Raw genomic sequence first — 22,401 nt, 5'->3', positions numbered from 1 at the left:
GTCTACTCAGCCTCAAACGAGTATCTGGTGCGGTATGTAATCATTGTCACTCGGGAGACAAAGCAGGTCAGGCGTGGTGTTGGCCACAACCCACCCCCTCCTGTGCCGTACCGGCCTTCATAGGTGCTCGCTAACAACACTTGCTCCTACAGTCTGTTCAGGCTATGTGGGAGGATCTTTGTTGCATGCGTGAGTATGTGCAAGCCCTGCGATTGAGGGTCACTTGTTTAACCATTAACACCTGGGCGTGTCCTCTGACCTCCTGCCATCCAGCCTTAGACATTTCACGCCTCTAAGCACACCTAGCATAACACAAGTGCCATTCGCCACTCAGTGGCGAATGGCACTTGTTGTATTAGTTGCCCCGTGTATGCGCATACGAGCACTGTCGCCCTTTGGGCCCGTTCGTGTTTGCGTGGTTTTCATTCGGTGTGTGTGACTCGTGCGTCCATGGCCACTATTCTGAGGAAGGCAAATGCAAGATCTGTAAGGCGATGTATGTGGGATGTGTGTGTGTCTCAGTCATAAATGAGCACCTGGTGCAGTGTGTAGTAAAAATCGCCACTTGCACAGTCAAATGTTTCCGGGAGTGGTGCTGGCCACCCACCCCCCTCGTGTTCCACAGTGCCTACCTTCACAGGTGGTGCTACTCGCTAGCAGCACTTGCCCCTACAGTCTGTTAATGCTATACGGGGGGATCTTTGTATTTATGTTATTCAACGTGTGAGCGTGTGAGTGAGTGAGCCCACCATGTACGCCTGGTCCAGCGCTTGCTTCCTGTAGTCGAGCTCCTCCTCCAGGTACCGCTTCTGCTTCACAAACATCTCCTGAGGAACAACGATGACGACGATGAGGTGGATCTGGAGTGTTGCGCACTTTTCCAACGAAAACTGTGCGCTGCATTGCACGACCATGTCGCGTGGAACGTGATGTCGACACACTCTGGCACGAACGGTCATGGTCATAAAATCGGCATCAGGGCCCTGATGACGCGGACAAGATCTCGGAGCTTTCCTTCCTTGGAACTCCTGGACCCTCCGAACCCTCCGAACCCAGCGGTCCCGAACCCTTGCTGAAACCCCCAATCACTGCCAACCGATACAAATGTGTGGACCACCGCGCAGTAAAACCATGTGGTGTTTGTGAAAACAGTGTAATCTGCAACATTCTGCAACAGTTCTGCAGGCCACTTCTCACACTGTCCGCGGACCACAGGTTTGGAACCACTGCTCTAAATCCAACTCCCCAGTGTTTTACTGACCAGGTAAAGCCCACTGAGCTATTAGCTCTATTTAAGAGGTGACCTGGCCACGCATGATAGCTCATTGAAGTAATTTATAGTAGCAGCCAAATCATCTAAATGCATGTTTCTAAATGTCGAGGGCAAAACCGGAGGAACCCGGATAACAATCCACGCTTCCATGGGGAGTTGAAAACACGCAAACTCCAAACATAGAGGCATCGTCTATGCGGGGGTTCATTTCATTGAACAGGTGCTAATCATTAGACCTCCTTTGACAGTACCAAAATATAATAATATGGGTTTTCCCTTTTTTCTGGCAACAAAACTGAAACCTTTTTACAAGGAATCATGTGTGCAATTAACCAAAATACTTGTGTAGATGCTTACCCCGAGCCCTCATTACTTTGATAGTGCATTGTCTTTGAGCTGTACGCCTTTTGGCGTCCTCTGGGTCTAGCACCAATTGAGACGAGGCTCAAAAGAAAGCCGTCTCTGGTGTGGACCAATCGGTTTCAAGGACAATGCATATATTATCAGTATTGTGGTTAATGCACACATGATTCCTAGTAAAAAGGTTTCAGTTTTGTTGCCAGAAAAAAGGGGAAAACCCTATTATTATAACAGGTGCTCATGTTTCTTTGTTTTTAATTCCCAGTGTTCGACCCGCAGAGCTTGCGACTCTCACCTTCTCATTCTCCAGATCAATCATTTTCTGCTGCAGTGCAATCTCAGTCCCCTCGATCTGGTGCAGCCACTGTGGGAGATGTGGGAGTGAGTGATAAACTCAGGCAAGGGAGCCTCACGCGTGCAAGTCAAACAAGAGTGCTCTTGCAGTACTGTGCTGTGTGTGTATCACGATGTACTGTGCCATGCTCTGCGTGCTGTGTCAGGGCAACGTCACCTTGTCGGCAAGAGAGAGCACCGTGCGTGCTTGAATCACAGCCACCTGCTCATCGTTTCTCAGGTTCTACACCGACACAAATGTTGCAGAAGCAGTCGCTCTTATTAAAAACAACAACACCAACACCGCATCATTATTTGTTTACTGTCGCTACTGTTATAGCTGTGGGTACAACGATGCCGACTCACAGCGTTGTCGCCCAGCAAGTCCAACTTTTTCATCAGCTCATGAATGGACACTTCCTGCACACACACGCACGGTCACTGTCAATTCTAGTACGAGGCTGCACCCACGTATGCAGCACGAGGTCTCCACGCAGAGCTCCGTGCTTACCATGGCTGCCTCGCGAGCGCAGTACCACTGCAGAGGACTGTCCCCTTCGCGGAACGGAGGAAGGAGGAGGCTGAGTCCTGGGGACCGGCGCTCCCGCTCCTGCTCTCCCGCACGCACACACGGGCACACACGGATGTCTCTCATGCTGTAGACCCTGGGCGCCTCGTGTCAGTGTGCTACTCCACTCTGGGGAGAGTGGGGCAGTGCAAGGCAGCGGTGTGGCCCAGCAGATCCCACCCACCTAGCGACGAGATTCAGACGAGTGTCAATGTCAACGGCCTGAACCTTACCACCCTCACTTTCATGGCCTCCACTATACTTGTTCAACTACTTTCCATAAAAATAAAAAAAGAACTGCACGATTCCTAGGTTGCACACGTTTGATTTTGAATATATCGGGAGGTTCGAAAGGGAGCGTGGCATCCTATCTGTCCCGTTCTATGATCCCGTAGCCTCGGCGATTAAACTCTCCTGAGCGGAAGGCACTTTCTGGTAGTCATCAGAGCTATGAAACAACCCCTTAGCTTCCAGAGGTAGAATTCCCACTGTAGATATCGAAACCTTCCTTCAGCAGCGCTGGGTTTAATCAATGAGACGTCACTCAGTGCCACGAACTACCCCTTCCACCTAACGAGACATTGCCCGTGTGCATGTATCCAGGTGTACCACCTCCAACTCGAGTATGCGGAACTCCATGAGCTCGTTCTGGTCCTGCAGGTCCTGGACCTCCTGCTTCAGGGAGTTCTCGTCGTTTTCAAGCTCATGGAGCTGCAAAAAGAAGGGGTTGCAGGAAGTGTGGGCGGCGGGGGAAAGGAGGGGGTGGGGGGACACGAGTTTGGACCCGGTCACGATGCCGCCCCCCCACGTGCCCATACGTGTCTGCGCGTGCAGCCGTCAAACCTTCTGCAGAAGCTCCTGATTCCGCCTGCACAATTGCTGCTTCTCCTCGACCCAGGTCGCATCCTGCACACGCGCATGCACACGTGCACAGATGTGTGCAGCACACACAAGTTCTTGCAGCAAAATACACACGCTGGCAACAGATGTAGTCATGAGAACAAATGTAGCCAAAAGAAGTATATGCAGCATTCAAAGCACGTGCAGCATGTCGGTGAACAAGGAGAGGTGTCAGTGTGTGTGTCGGTGAGAAGGAAACTGTGTCCGTGTCAGTAATGAGGTCGGTGTTGTCAGTATGTATGAGTATGTGTGAGAAAGTGGGGGTGTCGGTGTGCGTGTCAGTAGGGAGGGAACCCCAAGGACATACTGTGCTGCCGTCAGCCTGAGTCACCTGGCCTCTCTGGGACAGGGCCCTCTCCAGATCCTCTACTCGTGCCTGGTACTTCAGCAAGTCGGCCTGCAGCTGCTCCCGTGTCTGCACGAGGGTACGCGCACGCACACACACAAACCAAAGCATCTCCAGAAATCCGGTGGCGACGTTTTACAAACAAAAAAATGAGTTCATGGGGGGCAGTGACACAGACCAGTGGTAGCGCATACGCATCTTGTTGTGGTTCGTGTCCAGTGGCCGCCCTGGCTAACACTGCGGCTGTATTACCCATGAAGTACACGCCAACACTTCACAGCGGACTCTCCAGATCTGGTGAGGTCATTCTAAAAAGAAGAGGCTGTGGCTGGCGTCAAGTTCAAATTTTTAGACAAATTTAAAAAATTACACTGCAATTTAGTTAATTGAGAAGAACATAGCAGTTGTTACCCCCTACTGGGAAAACTTAGCAGGACATGAAGAAAAGAGTCTTGAGACTTGGTGTGGTGAATCCTTCGCCACCACAGCATTGTCCCGATTCAAGGTGAAAACTGAAGAATCTCTTCATATTTGACCTTGTGGTGAATGTAAGGCACCTCTAGCAGCTGCAGAGGTCACGTGACACATGATGTACAACTTATGACTGAAGAAACAGTGATTCTTTAACAAGCGATTTCGTGCAAGTGTAGTGACACAGCGCTGACTGCTGTACAGCAGCTGAAACTGCAGTTGGACACTTAGCTCACATGCCGTTGAGCATATATAGGGGTGTGCCAGCAGGGCGGAGGAACTGGGGCAAGGGTCATGGTAGACCTCATAGGGAGGCCCCTGTAACCCTCTGGTGGGTTCGAGAAGGGAGGCGCGGCTTGGCTCCGCCCTAGGGAATAAAAGCAGTAGAGGGCGAGAGCTCCGGGCTGCCGGTTAAGGGAGTGGACTCGTCTCGTCGTCGCCGTCATCGTCGCCGCCTTCGTCGCTGCCCCCTTCGCCCGATCATTGCGCCGCCGGACAGTAGTTGGCTGTCTCAGTCCACGCCGTCGGTGCAACGCAGACAGGGTCGTGTCTGGGCCGGGCTGTACGGCAGCGTAGTCATGAGAGAGGGGGTCGGAGTTGGTGGTGTGAACCTAATAAAAGAAAGTCGGTGCCTCCTGCGACTACCGCGTCTCCAACTGAGTGTGTGTGCCGCATGCCACCCGCCCACACACGCCTCGAGGGAGAGAAGAGACCTACGACACTACACAAGTATCCTGACTATACTTATTGACATTGAAGAATGAATGCATTGTTACACCCAATGATATACCCACCGCCACCACCATAGTAAACCTACCACCACCACCATGGTAATCCCACCACCGATCATGGTGAACCTACCACCACCACCACGCACACCGAGTCAGTTGCAGACGCCCAGGCACTTACGAGCGCGTCCCTCTCGGCGTCCAGGCCGCCCCCCAGCTGCTCGTGCAGGAGCGAGTAGGCCCTCTGCAGCGCCTGGTACTCGTGCATGAGGTGGCGGAACCGCAGCTCTGTCTCTTCACGTGCCATGCTCTGTGCATCGCACACATGCCCATAACCACACGACGTGGGTCAACTGTAGCCGTAACACTCGCGCGCATAGCGCACCCACACCCAAATTCATACTGCTCGCATGCAGAGAACACCAGCGCTGCGTATCAACCCCCCACCCCACCTCTACCCACCGTGTAAGGAAATACAGCACAACAAACGGTGATGTGCTGCCGAATAATGCAATGGTTAATGGAACCAAGTGAGATCCCACTCAGTCTCTCTCATTAGGAGTGAGAGTGGCGTTATCTGGTATCATGGAATCATGAAGCCTGGTGTAATAATGGCACCCCGTGTAAGTGCTAGGTTGATTGTGCCATCGCAGAATCGTGGGAGAGAGACGGTGGCTTTAGGAGGCATTCATCTAGCAGTGGATTGACCACGGCTGCTGATGATGATGAGGTCTGGGTGAGAGTGTGGGGTCACACGTGCCGGTTGCTCTGGAGCTCGCTGCTCGTCCATGTCAGTGTCGGGCGTGCCCGGTGTGCCAGCCGTGCGGTCGGTGGCATAGGAGGAGGAGTCAGAGTCCAGGGACATCTCCCGCTCCACCCCCACCAACTTCTGAGTCAGGATCCTCTGCAGACACGTGACACGGGTTCTCCGATGAGCCCTCTTGTGTTGTCATCGGAAGACCAAGTTATTCCTTGCTCAAATAAGCATTGAGGCAAGTACAGCCTTGAGCCAGTGGTGGGAATGCTACAAGCACGTGACACGGAGAAAGTATATCCATGGGACAACTGCTGTTGAATTACCTACAACGTGTAAATAATAATTTACATTTCCTCTTGAACCTGCTACAATGAGATGCCGCTTAGGCCCACGGGCACTATTGAGGCCCCACCTTGCTGCTCCGAGAGCTGCGCCTCTTCTGCTTGCGCTGCCAGCGGATGATGTCCAGCTCCTGTGGGAAACAGGGACGCACGGGCAGCCACGTTGGAAGACTGCCCAAAGCGAACATTGATTGAATGCCGGGCGTTGTGCAAGGTACTCACCATCGCGTTGCGGTCATAGGCCGCAGACTGCAGAGCCTGCCAGGAGAAACAGGGAGGAAAGGTTACTGTACAGAACACGTGCTCTGCAACTTTGACCTGACGGGGATGCTGTGTGCGTGAGTTCATGCTGGTGTGCACGGGAAGTGGCTCTGGGGCATTGGTGGAGCGTGCCTTGGTGAGGTCGTCGATGATGTTCTGCTGCTCGGCAACCTGCAGCCTGAGGAACTCTATCTCATTTTCGTCGGCCTCGTCCCCCTCCTCCATTTCTTCGTGGCCACTCGGGGGACCGCAAGCGACGCACGCCGTCTGGCTCGCCGTCTTTGGAGCAAAGCACGAACAGACATCGATTGCGGAGAATGGCGCCAAACACCAACCAACCGTCACGGCTCCACACCCCACGTCGCCGAGATGAGCGACTGATTTAAATACAAGTTTTCTCAGAAGCTTGCAGTCCCAAGTGCGGTTTCCTGGTTGGACGACTGCGTGTTGAGCATTCCCTCACTCAAGCTTTTGCCACACACTAAATTACTGCGGACATCCAACTCCTGAAGATGCCCGCAGCAGCATGTGGCAAAAGCTTGAGAGCCCGACCAGAAAACCGCACTTTTAATGGGTGACTGATGTCACCTAGCTTAATGGAGGTGGTGGTGGAGGCAGTATGTGGCGAACCGTGGGCCTTGGGACAGTTGCACCGTGTAGGTATGGGACTGCTTGTGTGGGCTGCGTCACCGTGTGGCTGCCGGTCGTTTCGCTGCCTTGGTTGCTGGCGCCAGATCTCTGCTGCGCAGTCTGCTGCTGGGTTGCCATGGCGGCATGAGCTAGCTGTGCCGCTGCCGACTGCACACTGACTTTCTCCTTCTGCAGCCACAGCCCAGCCCAATGAGCCCGACCGCGACACGCACGCACGCACACACACAGCCACGTATATAAGCAAATGTTTATATATATTCGCCATAATAAAAAAATATATATCAACAATATATTACAACACGAAAAGAACTTCGTCATTTCCTTTCCCTGCTAGATAAAAGCTTCCCTAGTCCACCACCATGCCTCACGGTCTTGATTTTAGTGTTAAGTTTGTTGTCCTTACCCCGCATTTCCGATTATCATGGTTGGCTACGTACGGCGCGTACGTAGCCAACCAGTTCAACACACGTAACAATCCAACTAACCCCTGCATTTGAGATGATTTCATCACCCCATCTCGACAGTGGATGTCATCAGTTGCACTCGAGTGCCCGGCATGCCGCCATTAGTCTCGACCACCGGCCAATGTCCCTAACCCCGAACATTAAAATATATATAAATATATATAATTCGAAGAAAAATCGCAAAATGAGAGTTGGCCAGGACAAAAAAAACTTTGAAAATGTGAGATCAGGGTGTGAGGTCGTTATGAAGTCAGGGTAGAGTCACACGTGGAGCTGGGGGGTCCAGCGTAGATGAGGGAGGGTCGAGGGCGGCACTAACCAGCTCGAGGTTTTCCCGCGAGAGGCCACGCACCCTCTCCTCCTGCCGCTGCTGGGCGGCTACCAAGTCATCGCACTTCTTGGCAAGGCGCCGGTTTTTGTCCAGTAGCGGCTTCAGTTGGGCCTCTGTTTCCCGAACACGCTTAAGCTGCAGGTAAAGCACCACAGCATCGCAATGGAGCAGATGGACTGCGCCCCATGTTTACAAAAGGAGGTGCCAATTACAGACAAAACAGATTTGGGAAGTGGGCATATTGTTTGCTTATTTATTTTGTTTGTTCCACAAAGGCCGTGTGTATCTGCGTCTACGGGAGGGTACAAGGATGCGCATGGGTGCGCGTTTGTGCGTTATGCACCAGCTCATTCCTTTCGTCAGCCAGGAGCGCGTTGCGGTCTTCCAGCTTGCGGACCACCCCGTGCAGTTCACCGATCCTCAGCTGGAACCGCCGCACATCTCGCTCCTCCAGGTGCCCCTCCTTGAGTGAACACAAAATCGAACATCCATTACACTTAACATCAGCCACATACGTGGTCAACAATATCGTCCTCACAATTACTTTGTGTTAAAGCTTGACGTAAAGCTTTCGTGACTGCATGAAGTAATATTATTTGGGTCTTTCGGTCAAGTCACGTAGATAGGGTCAAAGAAAATGACAAAAACTACGACTTTTCGATTGCAACACAAGCGGTTGTCTTCAGGAAAAGGGGGGGGGGTTAGCTTCCAAAGGCAAACTATTTATAAGGGTTTGAAATGGGCGTAGCCCAAATGTCAGCAGCCAACGATAATGTAAGTGGTGGGCTGCCAACCCGACGGTGGTTGGTTTTCTTTCTACGTGACTTTACCGAAAGAACCCAAGAGTAATTCCTGCAGTCACGAAAGCTTCAAATCAAGTTTGAATACTTTGTGTTGTGTAGCGTATGGTTTTGCATAAAACTAGGACCCATTTCAAGCACAGAAATGGGTCCTGGTATATAAACATCTGGCATAAAAACATCTGGGCATTTCATCAGAATTAATTTAAGCAAGCCCAACAATGATGATAAAACACCGATTGTCGAACTGATCCAGAGTTCGCTTGCATTAAATCCATGCTGCTGAAAAAAAACACTTCCAAAAGGCTGTATTGCCCAATAAGATATGTAAGAAAAACTACTTTCATTTTTATATAAAAACAATGGGAAGGAGGAATATCGTCCGCTTATTTAAACAGTCAACGTGTAATGTACACACCTACGGGGCAAAATCCACATCCACTAAAAAAGTGCTTCAACCTTTTTCATTCTTATTTTTTATTTAGATTCATACTCTTTGGTTCTTTCGGTAAAGTCACGTAGGTATAAAATAAATTAAATCACAACGTTTCGGGCGCAACACAAGCATCCGTCATCAGGTAGGACAACCACAGCAAGAAACAATTGCTGAAGTGGGCAAAAGGGCTGCTGTGACAAGAGGCTATATAGGTAAGAGAAGGGGAGGAGCCAGGGAGGAGAGATAGAGAGGGGGGCGTGGGGTAGGGGGAGTGGAGCACTGCTAGAGGGATTACATCTAGATTTATTTAGATTCAGATTAATTTGTGCAATAAATGTTCAAATGATAAGACACTTTGATGAGCTATCATTTTTTACCAGGTTGCTTCTTAAAAATAAGTTAATACCTCGGTGGGCTTTGCTTAGTAGGATGGGATGGTTTAGTTGTATTTGTATGTGTTTGAGTGGTTTGTTTACCTTTCAAGTACATTGCGCTACATCGTGTATTTGTATTGTTTTTTTGTTGTAATGGTCTTACTTGTCCCGACTAGACATCTGTGAAAAAGAGCATTATAGTTCATCGGATTCCCCCAGTATAAATAAATATTCTGATTCCATGGCACTTTCCAGCTTACTCGATCTTCACGGCACGCCAAGCAAACAAATCCCTGTGGGCTCTGGTGGGTGGAAATGCGTTGTAGCCGAGAGAGAATGCATGATACCTTGCTTATACCGATCAAGAACAAGGACATAAAGTCGCGTTGTCAAACTCCGTGACAAGAATTTACCTAAATGCGTGTAATCATGTCTCCGAGTGTCTCCATGTCTATTAGCGTATTCGTGTCCGTATGTATCTGTCTCTATGAGTGTCTCTATGTTTCTGTGTCTATATTTCGGTGTGTGTCCGTATCACGGTGTCTCCGTTTCTGTGTCGCCATGTCTGTATATGTCTCTGTATCTCCGTGTGTCAGTGTATTCATGCTTGTGTGCAAGTCTGTCTCTATATGTGTTTCCGTGTCTGTGTCTCGGTGTCTATGTGTCTCCGTATCTTTGTGCATTGTTTCTGCATGTGTCTCCGTGTCTGTTTGCCCATCAGCACATGCACAATCGGCGGAGTTGAGAGGGCCGGGGATGGGGGCTGACGGCTGTTTTCTGGACTGTGTGCCGCGATGAATGGAGAGGGGAGGGGCGGCGGAGGTGGGTGGTGGGGGGCTTGAGGTTCTGTTGTTTCCGATAAGTCTGAAAATGCCGCAGCACACCTGGGGGACTTTGCTGGTTTGCGAAAGCACTGCACTAAAATACTGAGTGTAAGGGGTTCTCCGAGACCAGGTCTGGTGTGCGATCCATGCAGTCACCCCCGGCGCCCCCTGTGACCCCGCCGCTGTTCGCTACAGCGGCTGGTATCTCTCGTTTGGGGCTGCCAGCGTTGCGACGTTCGCTGGCCTCGTCCAGCGCTTCTCTCTGCAGTGCAAGCCGCTGGGCATAGCCAGCCTGTGCCCCAAGCTCACGCTCCAGCGATAGCACCGAGCGCTCACGAGACTTCAACTCGTCCATCTGGGGGGAGGGGACACCCGGGGCAGAGAGGTGTACGACCACAATGGCAGCTGGTGAGCAATCAAAGTCATCGAATAAATTATTGTCAGTGCAGTAGTTCAAATACAACACTACCTGTCATGGTGAGAAGCTCTATCACAACAGCAAAGTGCATGCAGGCTGAACAAAACCAATAGATTTAACAACGTGAAAAGGTGTGACTCTAAACAGTTTGGTAAAGCCGAATTTGTGTTCATATTTTTATTGAGGCCACCAACTGATAAAGAGTTCAAATTTTGGCCACCCCAACATATCTAGCGGCCACACAGTCAGGTCTGTGGAGTTTGTGGCTCAGACATGGCTGAGAGCATTGTGCACGCCGTTTGGTGGTCACACGTGATGGGGAGTCATATCGTCCTGCTGACTGTGAGCAGCAGTCAGCAGTGTTGTTAAATCTGCCAGTGCAGTCCGGTGAAACGCTCTCTTCGGTGCGGTAGTATGGCGAGAGGATAGTGTGGTGCATCGGGATTTGTAAGTAAAGGGAGTGAAGGCAGACCAGTCGCCGAATGTCCCGCTCGCTGTCCCGCTTGATACGGGTGACCTCCTCCTGGTGCGCGTGGTGCGATGTCCGCAGATCGGCCGCCTTTTGCTTGTCGGCTGTCACCGTGTGCGTCAACATCTCCTCCACCTGAATGAGGGAAAATTCACAGCCAGTGTGGTTGAGAAACCAGGAACTGCCGGTCGTCTTGCCGGCCCGGATACTCCTCTCCTGGCTCGGACACGTGCGTCACAACCCCGACCTGTTTTTTGGCGGCCTTGAGCGTCTCCAGGTCGTGCAGCAGCCGCGCTCGCTCGCCCTCCCAGGCCCGTCGCGCGTCCTCCCTCGCTTCGGCCTGCAGGGCAGCCTTCACCTTGTCCTGGGCCCCATCGCGGAGGGTCACCAGGGCCCCTTGCAACCGGTGGATCTCGCCGTCTTTCATCTTAATCACGCGCACCAGCTCCATCTCGTGCGTCCGGATGAGAGACTCGCGCACAGCCTGCCATGGCATTCATGCGTCACACGCACGCACGTTCAGGTACATTCTGAACGCATATGTGCACCCCGGTATTACCGCTATAACAGCCCCCGTAACATCCTTGGAGATGTTGTAAGGCAAAAACTGCCGCATGCACAGCGTGGGACATGTGTTTAACACGTAGGCTTTCGCAACCAGTATTATTCATAATAAAGGTTTTTGGGTTAGATCGCGTTATTTATAAATGTGTTGAAGAGTGGATCCACAACATTTACAATTTGAGTAGTACGACGTTTTGCTGGAAATTACATGCGGCATCTTCGGGCGATTTGCCAGAACAGTGAAGCTGCTTCCGGTCTTAAATAGTGCAGGATGATGTCATCATTGTTCCCCATCAGGATTCGAGATCAGAGGCAGAGGTGGAGGTGTATGCAATTATGTAATAGATCAGTAATCAGCCACTTACCATGACTCACCTGTAAGGCCGCACTACTGTAGTGATGTCCCGATCAGATGATGATAATAAAATTAAAGATTTACTGGAGGAAGATACCTATATTAAAATTAAACGAGATCCAACCAATACTTTAGAACGCAAGACTTCTGCAATCATTGCAAATTCATTAATCCCCAAGATTGAGCAATACCAAATTAAGCCACGGGCCTCAAAACAACCAAGTATGTATGGGCTAGCAAAAATTCATGAAATCGGTATCCCATTACGACCCATAGTAAGTACAATAGGCTCTGCCACATAAATTAGCAAAATTCAGAACATCTTGTGAATGTGATTAAAGATATTATACTTAACCCTAATGATATTCTGGTAAGTTTTGATGTAATGTATCTGTTCACTAAGGTTCCAGTTAACGAGTCACTTAAATTACTTGATACACTGGTAAAGAAGACAGGTTTACCAGAAGATATTCCAAAATTGGCCAACCATTGTCTAAATAACACTTATTTATTGTGGAGAGGTGACCTCTTTAAAGAAAAGGAAGGAGCAGCAATGGGCTCTCCTTTGTCTCCTGCTATAGAAAATATGTACATGGAAAACTTTGAAACAAGAGCACTTGCCTCAAGTACATTAAAACCATATTTTTGGTTTAGATATGTCTATGACACTTTGGTTGTCTGGCCACATGGTAAAGGTACACTACTGAATTATTTAATCATCTCAATGTATTATTTGTTGTTTTCGGTAAAGTCACGTAGGTAAAAAATAAAATAAAATAAATGAAGACAACTTAATTAAATCACGACGTTTCGGGCGCAACACAAGTGTCCTTCTTCAGGTGGGGACAACGTAGCGAAAGCACAAACGCTTAAGTGTGTGGACACACTTAAGCGTGTGGACACTTGTGTTGTGCCCGAAACGTCGTGATTTAATTTAGTTGTTTTCATTTATTTTATTTTATTTTTTACCTACGTGACTTTGCCGAAAAAACCAAAAAGTATGAATCCTTGCAGTCACGAAAGCTTCAAATCTAGACTTAATCTCAATGTACAAAACCCAGCAATTCAGTTCACCATGGAAATGGTGATGAACAACACACTCCCCTTCCTGGATATTTTGCTTGGACGAGGTCAAAATGGCAAAATAACACACAGCGTCTACTGAAAGGGAATGCACATGGATGCTTATCTGAATGCAGATTCGCATCATCACCCAGCACAGAAATCCTCTCTCATCAAGACGCTCATAGATCGGGCAAAGACAGTGTCAGATGGTGAAAGTTTAAGGAAAGAGATTAAACATGTTAAAGAAGCACTAAGAATGAATGGCTATAATCATGCTCAAATTAACAGAGCATTGAATGCCAAATCAAGATCGAACAACAATACTGCTGAAAGTGATCAGATTATCAAAACAATTAAAATACCATATATCTCGGAAGTTACTGACAAATTAGCCCGTGTTTTGCAAAAGCAAAACATTAAAGTGAGATTTGGTACGGTACACAAAATTCAAAAATTAGTGTCTTGTACTCAAGATGAATTACCGAAGTTATCGACAGAAGGTCTATATCGGATCAATTGTTTATGGACAGACGGGACGTAACATTAGCGTAAGACTAAAAGAACACAAAAGGAACATCAAATTCTCCCAAACACTGCTGTCAGCAGTGACAAAGCATGCTTGCCAACAAGGACATTCAATTGATTTTGATAACGTTGAAGTGTGATGCAGAACTAATTATTACTGGCCAAGATTAGTTAGAGAATCAATAGATACTGAGAATAATTCAAATAATTTCAATCTTTGTGATAGCTATAGACTCAGCGCAGCCTGGAAGCGTATTAATAAGTAATACACAACACATATTGCAATTCCTTACAGGTGAGTCACATGCTAATTGGCTGATTACTGATGTATTACATAATTGCATACACCCCCACCTCCGCCTCTGATCTCGAATCCTGATGGAGTTCAATAATGATGACGTCATCCTGCACTATTTAAGACCGGAAGTAGGTGGATGGCTTCACTATTCTGGCAAATCGCTCGAAGATGCTGGATGTAATTTCCAGCGAAACGTCCTACTACTCAAATTATAACTGTTGTGGATCCACTCTTCAACACATCGGTGGGCTAAAGTAGTGAACTATTTGTCTTTTGTCAACGCGACACATTTTTTACTGATTGGCCATGTCGGGTGGCACCTTTATAAATAACGCGATGTAACCCTAAAACCTTTATTATGGGACACGTGTGCAGGATGGGGTAAGAGCATATTGCCCAGACAGGCGTTGGAATGGTTGCCACGAGTCCGTTGACCAAGGCGGAGCAAGGCCTAAGAGCATGCGGTGGGATACTGTTAGGGCAGACCTTTGAGGTCACATGTTGACTGCGCAGTAGCTGTGGAATTATTGCGAGGTATGGTGGCATAAATGGCTTTGGCTACGATGACATCTTCATCTTGATGGATGATCCCTGCAACTGGGCATCTCACTCATGCTGCGCCCCCCGCCCCAGGGGCCGTCCATAAATGACGTCACGCGATTTTGGACGATTTTTGACCCCCCCCCCCCTCGTCACACGGCGTCACAAAAAGTCAGACCCTCCTCAAATATGACGTCACAAAGCTCTGCCGCCGCCCCAAAACCACATTTCCATTTTGAAAATAAAACATGCTTCAAATCGCTCTAAACTATTGTAATTGTAGTGCGTATTTAATGTGGTGCTGCACTCTGATGTTGTAGGAGTGTTGTTATAACAATTACGGTAGTGTTGTTATAACAATTCTATATTGATTTAAAGTTGCGCATTTTGATGTGACGTCACATTTCTCAAACCCCCCCCCTCGTCACACATCTTCACAAATGTCTGACCCCCCCCCCCCCCAGGTGCGTGACGTCATTTATGGACGGCCCCTCACCCCCGCCCCGCCCCATCTCACTGCGTCTCCATCACCTGCACGTCCTTGAGCTTCTCCTCGTGCAGCTTCGCCTTCAGCTCAGTGTGCAGTGCCGCGTGCCGTTTCTGCTCCTGGTCGCGGGCATACCGAACCTCCTGCACCTTCTCCCTCTCCAAGCGTGACACCTGCCACAATTCGATTTCCTCAATGGACATCTGCGCGACCCTTTACAAAGACCACTTACAGTGAGGGAAAAAAGTATTTGATCCCCTGCTGATTTTGTACGTTTGCCCACTGACAAAGAAATGATCAGTCTATAATTGTAATGGTAGGTTTATTTGAACAGTGAGAGCCAGAATAACAACAAAAAACTCCAGAAAAACGCATGTCAAAATGTTATAAATTGATTTGCATTTTAATGAGGGAAATAAGTATTTGACCCCCTCTAAATCAGAAAGATTTCTGGCTCCCAGGTGTCTTTTATACAGGTAACGAGCTGAGATCAGGAGCACACTCTTAAAGGGAGTGCGCCTAATCTCAGCTTGTTACCTGTATAAAAGACACCTGTTCACAGAAGCAATCAATCAATCAGATTCCAAACTCTGCACCATGGCCAAGACCAAAGAGCTCTCCAAGGATGTCAGGGACAAGATTGTAGACCTACACAAGGCTGGAATGGGCTACAAGACCATCGCCAAGCAGCTTGGTGAGAAGGTGACAACAATTGGTGCGATTATTCGCAAATGGAAGAAACACAAAAGAACTGTCAATCTCCCTCGGCCTGGGGCTCCATGCAAGATCTCACCTCGTGGAGTTGCAATGATCATTAGAACGGTGAGGAATCAGCCCAGAACTACACGGGAGGATCTTGTCAATGATCTCAAGGCAGCTGGGACCATAGTCACCAAGAAAACAGTTGGTAACACACTACGCCGTGAAGGACTGAAATCCTGCAGCACCCGCAAGGTCCCCCTGCTCAAGAAAGCACATATACATGCCCGTCTGAAGTTTGCCAATGAACATCTGAATGATTCAGAGGACAACTGGGTGAAAGTGTTGTGGTCAGATGAGACCAAAATGGAGCTCTTTGGCATCAACTCAACTCGCCGTGTTTGGAGGAGGAGGAATGCTGCCTATGACCACAAGAACACCAACCCCACCGTCAAACATGGAGGTGGAAACATTATGCTTTGGGGGTGTTTTTCTGCTAAGGGGACAGGACAACTTCATCGCATCAAAGGGACGATGGACGGGGCCATGTACCGTCAAATTTTGGGTGAGAACCTCCTTCCTTCAGCCAGGGCATTGAAAATGGGTCGTGGATGGGTATTCCAGCATGACAATGACCCAAAACACACGGCCAAGGCAACAAAGGAGTGGCTCAAGAAGAAGCACATTAAGGTCCTGGAGTGGCCTAGCCAGTCTCCAGACCTTAATCCCATAGAAAATCTGTGGAGGGAGCTGAAGGTTCGAGTTGCCAAACGTCAGCCTCGAAACCTTAATGACTTGGCGAAGATCTGCAATGAGGAGTGGGACCTGGTGGCCAACTACAAGAAACGTCTGAACTCTGTGATTGCCAACAAGGGTTTTGCCACCAAGTACTAAGTCATGTTTTGCAGAGGGGTCAAATACTTATTTCCCTCATTAAAATGCAAATCAATTTATAACATTTTTGACATGCGTTTTTCTGGATTTTGTTGTTGTTATTCTGTCTCTCACTGTTCAAATAAACCTACCATTAAAATTATAGACTGATCATTTCTTTGTCAGTGGGCAAACGTACAAAATCAGCAGGGGGTCAAATACTTTTTTCCCTCACTGTATGTACAATCAGTTATGTACAATCGGCGAGCACCCGCCTGTAAAGCCGTGTGTGTCCGTGCGTGTGTGTCCATGCGTGTGTGAGCGTGCGTGGGAGCAACTCCCACCTTCCCCTTTTCCTGCTGTAGCTCGATCTGAATGTCGGTAAGCTTTGCCCGCAGGTCCTCGTTGGCGGCCTGCAGCGAGTCGATGAGCGCCTCGGGGGTGCCGCACTCCCCCCCCTTGGATCCCCGCCCCCCCCCCCAAAAGTGGAGTGGGAGGCTCCCCTTTGGAGCGGCCTCCCTGACCGCCCCCCTCTCCCTTTATACCTCCGGCGGCCCCCCCACCTCCACCGGCCCGGGACAAACCCCGGCGCGGCAGCATGGTCTCTCGTCTCTCGTCACCACGCACGACCCATGAGCTCCCCTGACAGCCGCTTGCCTACTCCAGTCACTGTCCTTCTTCACCCGGGGACGAAACGACTTTCACCTGTGGGCACAGAAGGCAACAAATAAATTACTGCAGAGCATGGTGCAGCTGTTCGTCTGGTACCTGCAGTCTCCTTGATTCAAGCGAGGATCTGTGTTGCTCACCAGCCTTTCCCCCCCCCCCCTGAAAGCCACTTTCTCCTCTCCTAGTCCTTGAGGGTGTCCCGGTGGCGAGATGTTAACTACCTTGTTTGGTATATAAGAGGTCGTGGGTTCGATCCCGACCCTGACGCCTGTATATTTGGAGTTTGCATGTCACTGTCCCCGTGGTCGCGTGCCTTTTTCTCCGGGTCCTCCGGTTTTCCCTCCACATTTAGATTCACCATCACGCGTTTAGAGTATTTGGCTGCTATCAATTTCCACATGATAAGCCACTTCGTTAAGCTATCATTTGTGGCCAGGTCGCTTCTGAAACAGTGGGCCTTACCATTACTGGTTGGGTGTTGACGGTTGTGTTGGCCGACTCTCTGGTTGTATTGCATTGTATTTCTGAGTTTACTATGTTTGTTTTTCTCATTCATCCGTACCTGATGATGGTTGCTTGTGTTGCAATCGAAACGTCGTATTATATTATTATTTAATTTATTTTCTTTCTACGTGACTTTACCGAAAGAACCAGAGTAATTCCTGCAGTCACGAAAGCTTTTAATCTAGTTTAAATAACTTTTATTTTAAGGTTTTGCTACGCAAGCCCTTTGCTCTGGACTGCATGTCCAGCGCCCTGGTGTCCTCCATCACAAGGCAACCCACTTCATTGGGCCTCGTATAAATCACAGAGCCACTGCCTCATACGGGCACATTTAATTATCTAATTGAGATGCAATTCGTTTCAAACGCCAAGTGAAACTTGCCCCATCTTCCTCAATGGCACTTAAATATATGGTGACGAGGGCGACACGGCACGGTCACCCCCCCCCCCCTCGAATTCAAATTTTTTTTCCCCGTGCACGCCTGAGGCTGGCACAAAGGGAACACTGTAACCCGCATTTATGGTATTGAACGCCATCACCGCATCGATTCCGTTTCCATCACGTTATAAGTCACAAGTGGAGTTGCAAATGAATTCAGATAGGCACTTAGTAGTTTTTTTAAGATGTAACAATTTCACCTAAAAAAATACATTGAGATGGGATCATCCCTTTAGACGCAAGCTTTAACAGCAATGGAGTTCGAGCAAAGCCTTTACTGGTGCTACATCGTCTTCTAACGTGGTATGATCACCGATTCACGTAAGTCATTTGGCTACATGAGGACCACTGTTTTGCCCCACAACATGGTATGCATGCTATCGATCCCAGAGGGATGATGGTCATGAGTCAACCCCCAACCAGGATATGAACTCGCAAACCTTCCGATTGCGAGCTGCTCGGTCTGCTGCTGAGCCGCCAGGCTGGCTAATCTATACATGGTTAATATCGTGAGTGTCCCATCGTGCTGATTTAAACGCCACGACATTGTCGTCCATGGCTTAACTTCTGTGCGGGGCTGAGCTCCGGGAAAATACTATTTCCCCGGGCAGTGGAGAGCAGCAGCGGCGGGGGCAAATGGGGAAAATATAAAAAAAGCCCCCCCCCCACAACGGGGCCTGGTGTGTGTCGGGGATGAATATGAGGTCCCTCTACGAGTCTACGGTATTCTGCCTCTTGGCTTCCGGGAACCTCTGGGCGGCCCTGACCGTAATCCACGGGGGTGGAGGGTGGGGGGCAAAAGGGGAAATTTGTTGTAGTTTACATATCATGCAGTCCGTGCTCAAGGACGATGACCTCTCTTGTACGGAGAGTCTGCATTCCTTAGGCATCTTATACGGTTGTTTATGAGTTCACTTGTGACGAGCAAGACCAGCATTTAAACGACACCCCCCTTCGCAGAGATCACACAGTGGGATGCGGGTAACTCCTGAGATCCAGATTCACCAGTCAACACTGCAATCACCACTTCTGACCCGAGTCTCCTGGCATGTTGTTTCTCAGTGTGTTCAATACGCTGTCTATCAAGCAATATGAGCAGCTTTGAGCCAAGTCTGTGTGCCATTGCTCTCTGTACTTAGCGATATATTCCCATTAATCTACAGGAGTTGCACATCTCAAATTTAAGCGAAGTACATCCTTACAGCGCAAGCTCTGCCCTTTACAGACCTCCAATTCGGCACGGTTGGCTACGCACGGTGCGAAAGAAGTTCAACATATAATTCTAGATTTGAAGCTTTCGTGACTGCAAGGAATCATATTCTTAGGTTTTTTCGGTAAAGTCACGTATTTTATTTTCATTAATTTTGATGTTTTACCTACGTGACTTTACCGAAAAAACCTAAGAATATGGTTCAACATATAGTTTACGATACCCGTAAGTCAACTACAACCGTAGTCTGTACTACAACTGCCATGTCTAACCCTCGCTGGCGATTTAGAGGAATTGTCTTTCAATTAGGGCACCGAGATAATCTCACGCCACCCACTGGCCACTCTCACGCATTGCCCATCCAACACCCACAGAGCTCAAGCTGAGTCTCCGTTGATGACGGGCCCCGGGGTCTGGCGCTGTCCAGCACTTTTGAGAGCCTAGCCCCAGCGATGAGCGTGTGGGCGGCCCCTCACTCTCTGTGACCGTGTCAATTAATACATCCCCACGGTTGGATGCTGCCCATTGATGGAGTTGTTGTTGGTGTTGTTGTTTAAACGTTAATTCCGATTGGGGGTTTCTGATAAAACGCGAAACTGTAAAAGCGTTATCCTCGGTTTCCCCCCTTCCACTTACGAGGAGATGGAAGAAAATACGAGATATATAGCTTACTCTGTGCACGTGATTGCCACGGTGTTTTATTTTGCAGTACAATTTAAAATCTAACCCTGTCAAGAAGAATACTCAGATATCTTAGCGGAGCTTAATTTGTAAAATTTGGAGCTCATGTGCAAATAGTGGCTCCAAATTTTGCGATAGGCGGCCCAATGAAACTAAATTGTGCCGATTACACAGTACATAGCGAATCTTGAACGAATACAGTTAATTTCACCTTAGGGTTAAAATCAAACAAAGAAGGCAGTCTGGGGTAGGCACGGCGCACAATGGTGGCAATGCGGCGGGGCCCTCAAGGGGGCCTTAGAAGCTACCCGCCCGAGCCATCAGGGCCGCCACTGTACCCTGGGGCGAGACAGTAGGGGCACAGCCATCCAATGATTGAAAACGTGGATATGCGTTGTGACATAGGTGACGGTGCCAGGCAGAAACAACGATAGGAGAACACACACAACCACACCTACTACACTAACTACACACATGTATGCACTGACACGCATACTTGCACACACCGACACAAGAATACACAATATATGCATACACACCAACAAACACACTGACATATACAGTACATACCCACCAAAAGACACACACATACCCACACGCACACACACACCCGCACACACAGAGATATATATACACTCGACCGACACACAGACACACCCCAACACATACACTGACATGCAAATATACACCAATGCCCGTGCACACACACACATCGACACATTCGCGCCGGCACTGTGCGACATTGATGGTGTTCGCGTATCGTGAACCTGCGTGAGCGAGGCGATCTCTGCAAAACACAAAGGGACACGGCCCCTTTTCCTATTGCAACACCCAACATGGTCAAACGATGCAGCTTAGTGGCATTCATGCCCCAGTGCTATGAATTCACCCTTACCGATTTATCGTGCCTCAACAACAGGAGCACGAGCCCAGATCATTCACCTTGAACGTGCCGAAAATATTATCCGTCCTGAATGTATGCCTTCGAAAAAAATCCCATTCTTTAAAAATCCTATGTTGCTAGCATCAATATATGAACAATGCATGGGATGCGTTTCCCATCCTTATTCCAATCTGACATGAACCTAGCCATATACAGATCTTTGTGCAATTGTTATTTATCCTGGAACCCAAGCCCAGGCTGTGAGGATGGAGAGTCGATGCACATAACAGACGCAGTGCACATCTGAGCAGCACACAACCGGGCTCATGGCCGCCTCCCCTCCCACCAACCCTCCCACAGCCAAGAGAAAAGATTCAGTGGATGAACAAAAGACACTGCCGTGGGATGCTTTTCCTCCCAATCAGCACCCTCGCAATCCTGCTTACCGCACAATCGCCATCGTTTCTCATCCACAAAGAATTCTTGTTGGCAAGCAGTAATCCATGGCGGGAGTGGCAGGAGCCAGCAGTGTGCCACAGCACAGTGATGTGAGTCAGCCCACTTCCTCCTCCTCTTGCCTCCTCCACCCTCCACCCACTCCGTCCTCCTCAGCCTTAAATGCTGTCCCTCATGGTCTCACTATTGATCTTGCATATGCCATCTCTCTAGGGATCGTACGCGTGCAGGCTATCGCACACTGGACTGCAAGGGTGGATGTGCATGTGCATACCCTGCGTGTGCTGAGTGTAGCTTGCCTGTGTGCAGCATTCACTGGCTGGAGTGACCAGGCACGCAAGGGGTTAACATGTGACGTGGTAGAGAGATGTGCTGCACACCCCCCCCCCCCCCCCAGAATTCCACATTTGCTTGCGATTGGCCTGCAAATTCACGAGAACACATTGCTATGCTTATACCCCGTCTTCAAGTCTTTTTCTTCATGACTCCTGTGTGTTCCACCCAACATTATTGATATAGACTGTATAGTAAATGGCGTACATCATTGTACATGGCCGAAGTAAATTGGAATGTTTATTCTTCTAAAACTATTTAGTTTAAATACGGATATCAGGTACCACAATTTAAGAACATTAAGTTACATTTATTTATATCAATATAGAAATACAGTAAAGTATGTAATCACCATTTTATGTATGTGGATACATAATCTGCTTGTTTATTTTGTCGTATAGTGTTTTTCTTCAGGCTGTGGACAGGTGAATCAGTTATAACAGTGCACGTGCTAATGCTACTATTGAAGAAATGAGACTACTGTATCTTAGTCTCTTAAGTTCACACCTGCTTAAACAATAAACTAATGCAGAGTATCTTCAATAAGAGGCATGTACTTGCTGCTGTCGAGCTATCACTCCACCTACATGATCTTGGAACAATGGGCAAGGCTGCAGTGGAATTTGGTTAGACGCAGCTGCTGCCTGGAGCACACATCCACACATCACCATGCTTCATCTTGTGGGAATCAGGGCCCCGATTCGAAGTTGCCAGG

The 22,401-nt window shown here is 48.8% G+C and overlaps 1 protein-coding gene across 1 annotated transcript in view; it reads right to left on the bottom strand.

The window, feature by feature from the left end:
- Positions 1-22,401, bottom strand: part of JAKMIP1 (janus kinase and microtubule interacting protein 1) — a 60,421-nt gene that overhangs the window by 23,726 nt on the left and 14,294 nt on the right. The window contains exons 4-23 of the mRNA XM_078599707.1: positions 16,856-16,969; positions 14,984-15,112; positions 11,353-11,589; positions 11,109-11,240; positions 10,346-10,573; positions 8,128-8,247; positions 7,773-7,919; positions 7,029-7,157; positions 6,471-6,617; positions 6,149-6,208; positions 5,759-5,883; positions 5,161-5,287; positions 3,766-3,849; positions 3,378-3,440; positions 3,147-3,245; positions 2,478-2,576; positions 2,333-2,386; positions 2,145-2,210; positions 1,929-1,997; positions 750-827 (exon numbers count right to left, since the gene is read on the bottom strand). Coding sequence (XP_078455833.1) covers positions 750-827; positions 1,929-1,997; positions 2,145-2,210; positions 2,333-2,386; positions 2,478-2,576; positions 3,147-3,245; positions 3,378-3,440; positions 3,766-3,849; positions 5,161-5,287; positions 5,759-5,883; positions 6,149-6,208; positions 6,471-6,617; positions 7,029-7,157; positions 7,773-7,919; positions 8,128-8,247; positions 10,346-10,573; positions 11,109-11,240; positions 11,353-11,589; positions 14,984-15,112; positions 16,856-16,969 — 2,307 coding nt within the window. The remainder of the gene's footprint in view (positions 1-749; positions 828-1,928; positions 1,998-2,144; positions 2,211-2,332; positions 2,387-2,477; positions 2,577-3,146; positions 3,246-3,377; positions 3,441-3,765; positions 3,850-5,160; positions 5,288-5,758; positions 5,884-6,148; positions 6,209-6,470; positions 6,618-7,028; positions 7,158-7,772; positions 7,920-8,127; positions 8,248-10,345; positions 10,574-11,108; positions 11,241-11,352; positions 11,590-14,983; positions 15,113-16,855; positions 16,970-22,401) is intronic.

This window comes from Lampetra planeri, chromosome 12 (genome assembly GCF_965212315.1).
Source record: "Lampetra planeri chromosome 12, kcLamPlan1.2.h2, whole genome shotgun sequence".
In the NCBI taxonomy this organism is placed as follows: Eukaryota; Metazoa; Chordata; class Hyperoartia; order Petromyzontiformes; family Petromyzontidae; genus Lampetra; species Lampetra planeri.
Note: the sequence above shows the minus strand (reverse complement) of the source record. Positions and strands in the feature narration are given on the sequence as shown.